The 13,940-nt window shown below is 35.6% G+C and overlaps 1 protein-coding gene across 4 annotated transcripts in view; it reads right to left on the bottom strand.

Moving 5' to 3' along the window:
- Positions 1–774: 774 nt before the first annotated feature.
- Positions 775–13,940, bottom strand: part of nyap2a (neuronal tyrosine-phosphorylated phosphoinositide-3-kinase adaptor 2a) — a 56,760-nt gene continuing 43,594 nt past the window's right edge. For 3 of the 4 annotated variants that reach the window (XM_015361768.2, XM_015361767.2, XM_015361769.2), the window contains exons 7-8: positions 2,364–2,421; positions 775–1,795 (exon numbers count right to left, since the gene is read on the bottom strand). In XM_015361768.2, the coding sequence (XP_015217254.1) occupies positions 1,602–1,795; positions 2,364–2,421 (252 nt within the window). In that variant the 3' untranslated portion in view covers positions 775–1,601. Of the gene's footprint in view, positions 1,796–2,363; positions 2,422–2,458; positions 6,641–13,940 lie in introns of those variants that run through there. The other variant, XM_015361770.2, reaches the window with a different exon arrangement.

Raw genomic sequence — 13,940 nt, forward strand, 5'->3', positions numbered from 1 at the left:
GACTTCCCATGGAAAGCCAGGTATTTGTATGCAGATGTCAGGAAGGCATACCGCTGAATGACCCGCTCACAGGCACAGATGTCGGAGGTAGCATCCCGCGATTAGAATAGGAGAACTGAAAAAAAATGGCCCAAATTGATGCGGGAAAACAAAAAGCGCCGCTCGCGGGTTCAAAGTATGGCTTAGCATTCTGTCACAGATGTCGGGAAGGGCATGCCATGGAATGGCCAGAAGAGCAAAAAAAACCCTATGCGTAGCAGCAAAACGAGGGTTAGCACTGGCTCAGGAGGTCAGACTATGTGAGCCCGTGGGTAGAAACCAATGCCCTCAGGCCGCGGAGGAGACAACCTGGTGCTAGGCGGGACAAGACAGCCGATCCTTTAATGCTGAGCGAGGACGAAAGGGTGACCCAGAAATATATAGCCCCACACAAAGACACACCAGAAGGACAAGCAAAGCACAGGGAAACTAAGAACAGGACAGAGTAGGATTATCCTCTAGCTGTAGACGGCGTGACACTCAGCCCCAAATACGTTGTATCTAACCTCTCAGGACTGAGGAGTATTGGTGAATTCCATTAACAAATTCATCAAAGGAGAAAACAATGTTTATAATTCCCACAGGGCTCTATCATTACACAGGCTTCCCTTTCAGTTTGCATGGAGCACCTGCTTAGTTCCAGAGACTTACAGATAAAATTCTGAGACGCACCGTTCTTGTGCCTCCGCTTACCTGTATGATGTCAAATCTTTAGTGAAGACTGGGAAACACAGATGCAACACTGCCTGGGTTTATTGGACAGAGTTGTGGGCAACAGGCTCAATTGCATAGCATACATCAAATATCAAATATCTGGGATATATGGTACTTTGATATTAAAAATCAGGCTCATTCAAATACTTCACCTAATGTAGTACAGTGAAACCTAGAGGGTGAGGTGGATTTTGTTGGTTTGACATGCTGTGTCAAGACTCCAAATCAAAAGTGTCAGATTTTTCCAAATGGTTCCTGTTGTACGTGGATTTATCCAAGACAGGTGTCTGTGTTAAGCAGAAGAAAAAGCAGTGCCATTTGTGAGCCTAAACTTACTGTAATTAACGAATAACAAGAGGATATCTACCCCATGGTTGAAAGAGAGAGAGAGCTTATCATTCCAAAGGACTCTGAAGGCCCTAAAATATTACTTACTTAGTTGTGAGTTCATTTAATTACAGATCATTCCCCTCTGACCTGGATGAGGTTAAATAAAGAAATGTATGTTTGAGCAACTACATGGTTTCTGGATGAGCAGCTGCTCCAGTCTACAGTCAAACACCAAGCAGGGTCTCAGTATAGTAGTGCTGCTGCCTCGGTCACCTTGCCTTATTGCCTTGCTGTGGCTTTAGCTGCATCCTGGGTATTCAGCTGGGTGGGGCAAACTGTAACATAGTTGTCTCTCAGAGATGTCCATGTTGGTTTAAGCTGTTAAAGGACAGCTTTGGGAAACTCTTGTGAGAGAATCAGCACAGGCATTCACACAAGGATGTAAGAGAAATATAAAACAGCTGGTTTCAGCTAATTTTCACTATACAGAAGGTATCAAGTCACATGGTTAGATCAGATCAGTCCATTTGGTTAGAGATTACCCTCATGGTGAAACTTTTTAAAAAGTTAAATTCCTCCACAGGAAAGACATGTTTCACAGCAGGTTTTTGTCCACCGTCTTCTGTACTCGTAAGATGTACCATGTGAAATTGAATTGTCTTTTCCCTTCGGTCTCCCACCCCTTCCTCCATCCTTCGGCCTTGCAGCAATCCTCATTAAGAGATGTGAGAGAAGACAGAAGAAAAGAGGAATAGAAGAAGAGAAGAGGGTTTTTTCAGCTTTGCCCTCACTTTCCTTATGATTTAATCTTATTATAACATTTTGTAACTATTTTCCATATTTATCACATTTGAAATCTTGGCTTGTAATTTGAAAGTGAAATGTGAAATGATACAGAAAGTGTAAATCTCAAAGCTGCTGCTATTAACAACCAAGGACCTTTGCTGACATTGAACAGTTTTCTTAGATTTTTTTTATACTTCTTGGCCTTGTTGTGATAAACAGTATTGAAAGCAATTATGGAAACAAAGAAACAAAGCAAAAAGTGGGTAAAATAATGCAAATTTACATTAAGAAATTAATATTAGTAATGTAAAAATCGCTACCTGCTACAGTAATATGCACAGTGAAGAGATCAAGGAAGAAAACCCACTAAAGCTGATTGTTTGTGATACAGACAGGAGTTTATATGGGGAATGGTTACAATGGAGGCTAGGAGAATCCAGTTGTGAAACCCTATTAAGTGATGATATTGTGATAATAGAAAACAATTACAGTACCTGCTCCTTTCACTGCTGTGAAATCAGACGCATGGGCCTTTTGGATAATTCTGCATTTCTTGTCAATGAAATGCAAAAAAACATATTTATTTTCTCTTATAATCTGTAAATTCTTAAAAGAAAACAGTGGTACAGTAAGCATACTTTTCAACATATTTAAAAAATAAAAAATAACACTTTTAGTGCAATAAAGACAAAAACTGTGACATTACTGTGCTTTCCTTATAGATCACAGTGCACCTTACACAAAATATATTGTACACTATAATATTTATAATCTGCACTCCAAGAAGCAGAAAAATGAATGCTAAACAATCATTTTATAAATTAATCTGCAGATACTGTATCATAGCTCAAGACACACATTAGGTAGTAAGAATTGATAACTTAATCTGCATTTTAACAGTTTTCCTGTGTTGATTGCACAGTTTTATTGTATATTTACTATTGAATTTGAGCTTCATTAAACAGATTTTTGGTACCCCAATAACAGCGTGACTTGGCTGTTATTTCTGATTTTACAAGCATTTTTTTTCGTTTTTCTTTTTACAAGCTCAACATGATTTAACAACAAACTATAGACAACTGCAATTTCAACAGCACAGCTGTTATTTTTCACTTGTATCCCTAATAATAAATATAACCATAGAATGATTTCTAGGCAGCCAGCCTCAATGTTATTTTGTCTTTTAACCCCAAAGTGACCCACAAGTTTTAGTCACAGTGAACCATGGTCTCCACAAGGCAACTAGATATTTCTAGTAACGGTATTCAGTGTAACCTATTCTTTATCAAATCTGTGTGAGCATTGTCCTACTATTTAGAATGTAATAGAATGCACAGGCAGAGGAGATACGCATGGTTTTCAAGCTGTTTTCCTACCAGCTTGTTAGTTACACCTCCTGCATGTTCTCTCCTCTCAGTGAAGTGCTTCTGAGAATATTTGTCCTTTTATTTCTTGTCAGTTTGCATATCTAATTGCCATTTGTGTTTAGTTCATTAAAATTTCCTTTGTGTAATTAGGGTATTGCTTAAAACTATGATTCTCTTTAAGTGTAGTTATTCTTTTCAATAAATAAAATGTCACCCCATTAAGGAGGGCACAACCTCTATTTATTAATGCTTTCACTGTCGAGACGGGGACTTAATTGCATATATTTAGCGTGCACCAGCAACTGTAAGGGTACCGATACTGAAGGCACCTCCAGTAAGTTCCTACATTGAAAGTTCAGAAGGATAAAAAAAGGTAACTCATTCTCTTGAAGAAGAGAGAGCTGAAGCTTCCTGAAAAAATTATAAGAGACTGAACCTGTCTCCAGTTGGGGCTTTTAAGGCTTTTCAATTTCTAACCAAGAGTTTTGGATCGTTACGGGTAAGATGCACAAGTGCGTTCCTGTCCTCATTAATTTGGCTTCTTGCTCAGTGAAACTGTGCCCACTGGTGGACCAATGTGACACCATTGAATGTGATACATGTGCATTTGTAATCCCTAGATTTTCAAATGCACCAATTACATAATCAGCTTTCCTTTCTCACACTCCCCTTTGACCTCTGACCGCTGGGAGTCTTACATGCAATGCAAGATCTAATGATACATGGAATGGTTTATGTATTTCAGGATGAAAAGGAAGAGGTTAAATGGGACAAAATGCTTTCCAAATCCCAAATCCTGATAATTGCACAACCATAGTTGTTTTACTATATTCCTCACAGAAACATTAGTAAAAAATCACAAGTAAGAAACAAACCATAGCTTGTATATATTAATTTGCTTGCTACAACCTGCTTACTCTTAATGTGCATAACAAAGTCAAAAGGACTTATTTGATTCTTTACACAACAAACTCTATTTGTACTTCTTTTGCACAAATTCTTATGAATAGCTGTTTTTTAAATGTATTTCACATTTATTTTTGTAGCTTAAAGCTGAAAGATCGGACTTTCAATTAAAGTCTGTAGCCTAGACACGGATTAGGATTTCAGTTCTTGGAACTGAAAGTACTGAAAGTATAAGAGCTGTGTATCTTTGCAGAGGGGGTAATGCGATAACTATTTTTCACATGGATTTGAGAAACAACAGATGGAATCTCCTTTGAGGTTTACCTATCCAATGTATATCTAGGCTTCAGCAGTTAACAGCTAATGTCCCTATTAAGGAGAAAATATGTCATAACACCAAATCTCTGCCTTAAAATCTCTTTTCTAGACAACTTTTTTAGACATTAGACATTTTCAGTGATTAAATGTTACAGCCATAAGAAACCCAAACAGTTTACTTGGTTATCATTAAGAAAGAAATTAGAAAAGCCAAAGTATAACAAATAATGAAAGATATTAATATGGAGAACATTAATGTTTTGTTTGGAGTAACGATTTAAACAAATTGACGGAGCATGAAGTGTAATAATATTTGTTTTGTCATGCAAAATACACCTAAAATTTAAGTTAGTTCGCAAATTTCTGATGAATGCACTTACGCTCTAGATAATGTCTTGTTTTGCTTAGGTTTAATACTATCTATAATAACTTAAAGGCTAGGATCATAACATTTCTCCACTTTCTGCAGTCATTTGATCTTTTGCCCTCTCTCATTTATGGAACATTCAAAAACAGGGAAGATTCAACTATGTTTATACTGCCATCAAACCAGTTCACTACAAAATACACTTTAGTGTATAGAGTTTTCCACTGATTTTTGAATACAGAGTTTGACCGATGGAATTGTTAAATATTTTCCCTTTGCCTTATCCACATTCTTAGTAACGCTGTAACTTAAATTGAACCTAGCCCAAGCAAAGCCATGTTTTGTTTCTACCATGTGACAAGAGTTCCTCATCATTGGGTTTATACAGTACACAAAGCAAAGAGCATGAACTGTCACAGGAGCCTCTACCTTGGCTGTTCCTTGTGGTAGCCACAGTTTTGAGAATCATGGAAAATTGTATATAATTCGAAGAAGGAAACTGGTGAAACAAGATTCAGTTGGCTTTTACATGAAAGCAGTGTTAACAATGGAATCAATACAGTGTTACACTGCATTGCTTCTGCATATATATATATACAGTATGTGTAAAGTATTCCATTTCTATGATGTTTGTATGATGTTCATAAGCCACCTGAAACTTGTTTTTGTTTAACCTTAACCCTGTAAATGTAATTTTACCCAGCAATACAGTGCTTTAACTCTTCAGCATTTAACATGTGCACATCTCTTAAATGTTGTAATAGAAGCAAGGCCATTGGAAAGCAATAATATTTATGCTTTTCATTTGTATAGGACAACAAGGATAATAAAACAACCTGCTATCTATAACAGGTAGTGAATCAAGTGAACTTTTATCCCATATTCCACACACTTCCTTGCAAGCCACAAAAGAACTTGGAACAATGGAACCAGACAGCGTAGAGTTTTCACTTGCATACTAAAACATCACCTTGTAACTCCATCAGTTGATTTGTCTCCGTAAAATACAAGCTGTCTCACAGATTTAAAATGTTAAAATAACATCTTCATCCAAGATGCCAAAATATATTCCATTTAAAATATTATTATTATTTTTAAACATCATTGTAGGAAAATTAATTTTGAGATTCTTGTACAAAAGACAAAATGAAGTGCTCACTTAAGTGGCTCAGAGTATTAATAAAATGTTCATGACCGTATTGATACATATGGGCATCTTACAACATAAATACAGCTAAAACAAGGCTGATAAACAAAACCATTGGGCCACTCTACATCTACATTGTTTTTTGTTGGTTTTAATCTTTGTTTAGAAAATATCTAATTAAGACTAAGATGATTTAATATTAAGATATTATTTAGATAGAAAAATAAGCAATATAAACAGTAATAAGAAAAGATGATAATCTGAACCCTCAGATATACATTTGCTACATTTGGACAAGTCCAGCTGTCTTCCATGTGGCCTCAGCAGACAATCCAGGAGTAGTTGGTTAATCTTGGTTATGACTCTGTCACCCTGTTCACATCACTGCGCAGGCTAAGCCATGTCAAGAGGAGGGGACTGTTCCTCTCTGGGGCCTTGTCAAATGGCCGTGTCCCAGAACACAGTGGTTTGAGTGGAGTAAGGAGGAGGGCTGTCTTTCTTTGTCCCGTTGTTCTTCCTCCAGCTTGGCAGAATGGGCATGCTGTCCTGCTTGCACAGCCCCTTATCTGTTTTCTGTCTGGCTTTGATCTCCTTGCAGAGACAACGCTTCTTCTCAATCATGTCCATCATGGTGTTGTCGCCATAAACCCATTGCATTTGTGTTACCTAGTAGGGAAAAAGTTTGTAGAATCACCACAGCACAAAAAAATGCTGAAGACTGTGAATGACCACAAAGAGTCACGCTGCTCCAGCAGTCCACACTAACCTACAATTTGTATTCAAATTCTGGGTGTGAACAGGAGTGTGAAGTCAGGGCTCTTTGTGTGACCGATGCAGCTTTGCTCTGTGCCTATTGAGAATGGATCACAGGCTCAGAGCCCCATACTGTAGCTCCACTGCCCAGACAGTAGCGGACTCTGCTGCGTTTGAGACTTCTACAAAATCTAAGATTCAAGAGGCTGCAATCGCTTCTTTAATATGGTCAGGGTCACTCAGCCCATTACATTTGGAAAGGCTTACATCATAATATCATAGACATCTGGAAGACTGGAAGAATGGTTCGCTGGTAACAATTTTTACCTTGGTTAAACTAAAATACTTCATACAGTCAATTCACCAAATTCCACAAAGAATATAAGTTATCTGTACATTTTGTAAAATGACTGGAGCATTTTATTTGATATCTTGAGCAGAATGGAAACATGGATCACTCTAAAAAGGCTGTGCTGAGAAAAGTAGTGATCTATGAGAAACAAATGACTAGTTAAATATATTATTATATTCAGAATCTATAAGTTAGAAAGTTAGAAAGAATCTATAAGTTAGTTATATGTTAAGAGTCAGGTGGCACAAAACAATTCACAGTATTGGAACAAATAATACTGTAGGTTTAAATCAATGCTGAAAAGAGAAGAAAGCAAACACAATATTCTACTGTGGTGCCTTCTTCGGGTGCCACACGAGTATCCAGGAGCATGCTGATGCAGCTACCCACCTGAACTAATTCACAGTATTTATGATTAAATGTATTTAGAAACCCTGTGCCCATTCTATTTATTGTGATAAACAATTTCATGAACTGCAAATGACTTTTTAAATTAGGCTATACCAAATACATTATTTGTTCTTAGAAATACATTTTAAGATATATATATATATCAGCAGTTCATCAAAGCACAGACAGGCCTCGGGGCAAAGCTCATTTTTATGCTGGCTAAACTCAAGAGGTTTGCAGTCAACAAATCCTGTAGAACAGAGAAAAACTATAGTACAATGATCTTGTGAGACAGAGCTTTGTGTTTTTATTTCTCAGATGCAGCCTACTGGTAAATTTAGCTTCCTTAGACATTAGCCAAATGTATTTTTTCGTTAAATTAGCTGAATTATTTGTTTCCATTTCGCATGGTAATGCACACAGCTAGGATTTTAGTTTTGTGTCATATTTGTTTAGTAATGCATATAGCAACTGAACTGCACCGAATTTTAATGTTTCTTGTGCAGTTACTCATCACAAAAATCTTCTGGGAGTAGACATACATTTACAACTTCAATTCCTCTGTATCAGATGATGGTGGTTATATTCAACAATCTTATATTATGTTGACCGCAGCTCCTACAGCATTGCCTATATCCTATTGTCATTCAGCATAATGTTTAAATACCAGAGATGGGAAATTGTTAACAATTGGGAATGGAATGAAGTATTGGAAATACAATAATTTTACTTGTAATACTTTGGTGTTGCGCAATGTGTGGTAATATATTATTTGCTAAATATGAAGAAGGGATACATTAGATGTGTATGTGGAATGTACTTGTGTTTGTGTATATTTATTTCCTTTAATGTTCTTTAAACAAGTTGTTTAAACAAGAGCTCTTTAGATTGAAATGGGTTTCAAAATGTACAAACCTTTTAAAAGGAAAATAAAATGAGAAAGGCCTTCTGCCATCAAAAAACCTCCCTTTCACAACATGAACCTTGGCTAGCGTAGCCTGGTTTACTGTCAATCAAATGCTTTAAAAAACCACCCCATCTGTCTTAAAAAGAACATTTGTTACATGTGGTACCCATCAGATCAATAGTTTTCTTTAGTGATTCACTTCAAAGAGAGGGGATATTGTGTCAAAGAAAGACTAATGACAATTGACTGATTTGTATGTTTCCAGAAGTGCAAATGATTATTTTTTTGTTTTACATAAAAGGCTCTTTCTCTTTTTCTCTTACTAGCTTTTCTTTCTAAAGTAAAATGTGACTGTAACCTGGGGAATTAAAAACGGAAGGTCGGATGCTCATATAAGCCTAGATAAAGTATCAGCTGGAACTAGAGATGGCACTTAATAAAGGTCAAGAGTTGGTCAGAAGGAGGTCAAAGTTCATTCCACTGAATTGCACCGATAATCATATCAATTAAACTACTGCAGATGTCACTGGAAATGCATGAGACTTATCTGTATTTTGATCTTTTCCTTAAAAACCTGTCATCTGTGTAGGCTTTAAAAACCCTTCTTCTGAAGACCATTTCTTAGTTGCATTATTTAGATTAAAAAAATGTAGGTTATGAGGATAAAAAACTTAAATTATATTATTAGTATTATAACGTTATTGTTAAAAGCTGTTGTGAGAAAATATGAAGTAGTACTTTACCTTCAGAGATCTAAATTTCTACTACTACCAGACTACCTAATTTACGTTAAGGTAATTCTAGTGCTATTGTAAATCAGACCCTTCAGAAACTATGCCATAAGCATCAAAACTTTCACATACTGTAGATTCTGCACCTGCGTAATAGCTGTAACAGTACACTTGTCACACAATTGTTAGGAATCATGCTACCTTTTTATTTGATTCTGGTCTCTGTTTGGCAATTTGTTTTGTTGGCATAAATATTTTTTTCTGTGTTAAAATAGAGGTAATCAAATATGCTAAAATGGTACGAGTATTTCACGTAAAATTATTTGTAGCTCTGTATAATAAAGATTTTCTGAATTCCATTTTATACTATATCTTTAAATAGGTCAGCTCCACCTATCTATTATACTGTATAATGTATAACTACAAAGGGTACAGTATATTATGAACTGAAATGAAACACTGCAGATATGGGACTGAAAAGCTTTTGTATTTAGTATAGGATTTACTCCAGTGACTTTACAGGACACATCATCTACATTCCACAACTACAACAGTTAGGGAAACATCTGCTTAAAATGCCCATAAAATACCATACTCTTCTCAAATGTTTCCTATCACCTCACACCTCACTCCTTAACACACATAGACCTTTAACATGACGCCTGAGCACTGAGGGCAGAGATAGCTTTGACATATTTGGTTCATGTAAGCTCAGGCAGTCCTGTGCATTGGAACAGGAAGCCAGTTTTAACCACTCTTGAAGTTGCCTTCCTTTCCCACAAGGGAGTTGTGTAGAGTTAGTTATATTTGCAGGGAGAAAAAAAGATAGAGATAGTAAATGACCAGACACACAAGAGATAGAGTGAAAAAAAAACTTTTTGATCCTTTGCTACAATAACAGAGAAAGAGCTACAAAGGCTCAATATGAAAGAGAGTCATGATTCAGTGCCAGAAGGGATATACTGTATTCATGTTGTACTGTCCTGCAGAGAACAGTGTAATATACCATCTTTAAATACAGTTAGTCGTGTTCACTACGGACTTATGAACCAGTAAAAGAGTGTAAGACTACATGGCCATTGAAACATAAAGCTGCTCATTTTGAAGTGTGAAACGCATTCTATGCTTTTTTAGATTTACACATACACATTATTGGCATTGTTCTTTTCCAACCAAAACTTTTCCATGAAAAATTAACTTTTTCATACCATAGCGATGGGTTAGAAATGTTTTCTTGGAAAATGGCTAATAGAGAAAAAGACACCACAAAATCACAAGTCTTATTAGGGAGATTTAGATTTCCTGAATAGCAGACATTCGAATAGTACCAACAAATTGGTGGTTCCTCTCTTGTTTTGCAGGGGTTTTTCCTTTTCGGAGAATTTCTGGAGCCCACAAAATCAACCATAAATACAGTATGTTCTGCATCAGCATATTAAATCAGTAGACATCTAAAAGTCCTACATTCGACTATGGGTACACATTGGTGGATAAAAATTCACGCACTGTTGGAATTAGAATATGAGCTTCACCAAGCAGTAGTATTTTTCAAGATGTTTTACTTTCAAGTTGTTTTACCTTTTCATTAAATGGAACATAAGCTTTTCACAAGTTTGCAGTAGCTGTTTTTGATTTGGGGGAAATGTCATGAAAATCATTTAAATAAAAGATAAAAAGTAAAAAAAGAGATGAAAGTAGCTACACTATTTCTTAACATAGAAATTGATTAAGTATAAACTTTGAGCTGTCTGCTCAATAAAGCCCTGAAGCACTGTACTATTAAACTTTAATTGTTTATACTATTTAATACTCCATTTAATCCACCCTATTGCCTTTTTTAATTCATCTCTACTGCCATTTGATTGCCATGCCACATTCTGTAGATCACATTTGATTGTTAAAGAATATGAATGTGTAGCCCTTAGCTTGCTGATGCCTTGTCTCCAAGTGACACCAGTCTTGTGACACCATGCACAGAAACAAACCTGTCTCCCACAATGCAGGATAAATCAGTGTGATCTCTGCCTCGAGATTAATAAAGACAATAAATAAGAATGTTAATAATACATAATAAAAGTAAACTATTATATATTTTTTTTTAGTTCTCCATTTTTACTGTACTGTATGTGTTTTGAACAGCACCAGAATGAAATGGTTGTTCCTGAGGGCTGGGGCTAAGATATTGTCCTGAAAGCAACTTGTGGTTAAGGTTTGTATCTTAAGGTTTATGATACTTACTTTGTCATCAGAAGATTCCCCTTGGATAAATACAAGAAACCTTCTATAACCATAAAAGTTGAAAACAACTGGCTCATCTGGGAATTTGGGACATGAAGATACTTTTGAATATAGTTTAGTATATTAAAATTGTATAGTTTGAAGTTACAGAGTGTATCATTTAATTTGTTTTTTAGAGGCACAGTTAGTTTTCATTTGTCAATAATCAAACAGGTTTTTAACACATGTGGTAAGGAATTGTTTTCTAATAATAATTTTCCTAATAAGGCTCCTCTGTTTTTTTATGGTTGTATCTGTTGTTGTAAGAAGTGATTTTTGAATCTTTTTGTTTTTCCATTTTCATAAACACTATTACACAATGTTCCATATTGTTTGTCTAAGAAACAATCTCTTTTTAATGTGTGCTTCTTTTGTACTTTCAGTGTGAATTGTGCCAGGATTGTTGTTTAGCAAGCATTCATAAAATAAAACCTAATTAATAGGCACAGACAAAAAAAGAACATTGTGAGTACAGTTCTTCCAAGCACAATTAGATTACATTTACCAATAACATGATGAATGTTCCCACTGAGATGTCAGAGATTCTAACAATTGACTGTGATTGGACCAGGGAAGACTATGGCTAGGTCTCAAAAAATGTATTGAAAGAGGAGGAATCCTGAAATGAAAAGCCATTGGCTGTCTAAAAAAAAAACAACAGAATCATAGCCAGAAGAGAAACTTGCTTTGCTGTGTTTGTAATGTATCTGCTTGATACAGTGCTGTCTATTTCAGTAAAGCTGACTTTCCTGTCAAACACAACTAGTGTTTGCTTATAACTATACAGTTTATAAGAATAACTGAGAACCTCAACCTGGAGACATCTATAATTAAATAGTTCACAGGAGCTTCTACAATGCATTCAAATCCAATAAATATGGACTTTAAAACTGATCTGTCAAGATGTTCTTGAAGGTGCTCTTACATTTTAGGTTCCGATGTGAATGTTGTCATCATCAATATTTTATGTCATATCAGACCCCTTAAGAAACCTTTACTAGCCATCACTTGTTTGTTTGGATCATAAAGATCCAGCTCTAGTAAATGAAGCTAGTCATGCATATGTGAATGAGCTACTGGATGAATTCTCTTTTCACAGCAAGTTTGAACCAAATTGTCAAAGCTGGGAGAAGATTCCCCTCTAGTGGTGAATCCATGTACTTTTCAAAAGACACATATTGGAGCAGATGTCAAAACCCTTTAAAATCCATTGTAGCCCAATCTTTCTTTGTAGTAGAATGAAGAAACCTTTAAAAAGATTGTCAAAGGCCACCGCCAACAACAAAGAAACACATTCTTTCTTTCTGAAATGCTCAATTTCAGATTTCGCTTTCTTCGAAAGTTAATCAAATATGTTCTACTTAGCGACAGAAAATTCTAAAAGTACTGTAGTTTGTGCGTGATAAAGTTCAAAGCACCAAAAATGGATGATTTCTACTATCAATGAATATCATATTGATGTTTGTTCAGTAGTCTGCTGTTTTGCAAATCTGTATGAAATGTTTGATATAAAGAAATATCCTGTAGATGCTGTACACTGGATGCAGATACTAAGTGGATATTAAGTGGGGTGAATTCAAGTAGTCTTTTGAACATTGAATAATTATGTACTACATATAGTCTCTATATTGATCAATGAAAAGTAAATTTGTGTTTTTCCTGATTGAGTAGGGGATTACTAACTTTGTTTCAAGGTGTGTTCAGGAATAACATTCATTTGTCTTTGTAGTTAAATTGTTGGTTGGCCCCAGAGCAAGACCGTTGTAACACATTTAAACAACAATACCATAACTGAACTGAAAACACAGACACCAGACACAGACAAGAACGACATCACCAGGAAAGGGTAAAAACATCATGGTTTGAACAAAGTTTTATTTTCGGCTTTTGTAAGTAAACTGTTTTTATTGTGAACAGTTACAGTTTAAAAGAAATGGTATTTGCATCATTTAAGTGAAAAATACTGTAAAGTGTTTTTCTTTTTGTTCAGACTATTTAATAGTCAAGGCCAAAGTGTCCTTTCACTATGTATGATGGGGTGAAGAATAATGCAATATTCTCTACTTTAGAGATGTGAAAATTACAGAATGTTGGCCATGTTTGTGACACCATACAGAAAGTCACAGCTTAGCACAACCATGTGCCAACTGGCTCAAATAACTGGGCTGATTATATAAGCATAATGTCTATGTTTACAACGTAATGTACAGTTTACACTTTGAAAGATATATACACATCAAGAAAAGAGGAAAGAATGTGCAGGTACATAAATATTTCAGGACGTAATAGAGAAAAAGTGATTTGCTCACTAATAAGTTAGATAAAGGAGCAAATTAATGTTTTAATGTATATTTAAATTAAATCTTTTCATTTTTATATTCACAAGCCCCCACCAAGAAAATGAAAGGTTTAGAAGGATATCGAACTTTCTTTGAAAATGATGAAACAGAATATAGGATCTGATAAAGAAGTGTACATTTGGGTATGGTGAACACAGGGCTTTTGGGTTAAATTGAAAGACGTCCCTTAAACTGAAAGATGATGATTTATTAATGT

The sequence above is a fragment of the Lepisosteus oculatus genome, chromosome 13 (genome assembly GCF_040954835.1).
Source record: "Lepisosteus oculatus isolate fLepOcu1 chromosome 13, fLepOcu1.hap2, whole genome shotgun sequence".
NCBI classification, from domain to species: Eukaryota; Metazoa; Chordata; class Actinopteri; order Semionotiformes; family Lepisosteidae; genus Lepisosteus; species Lepisosteus oculatus.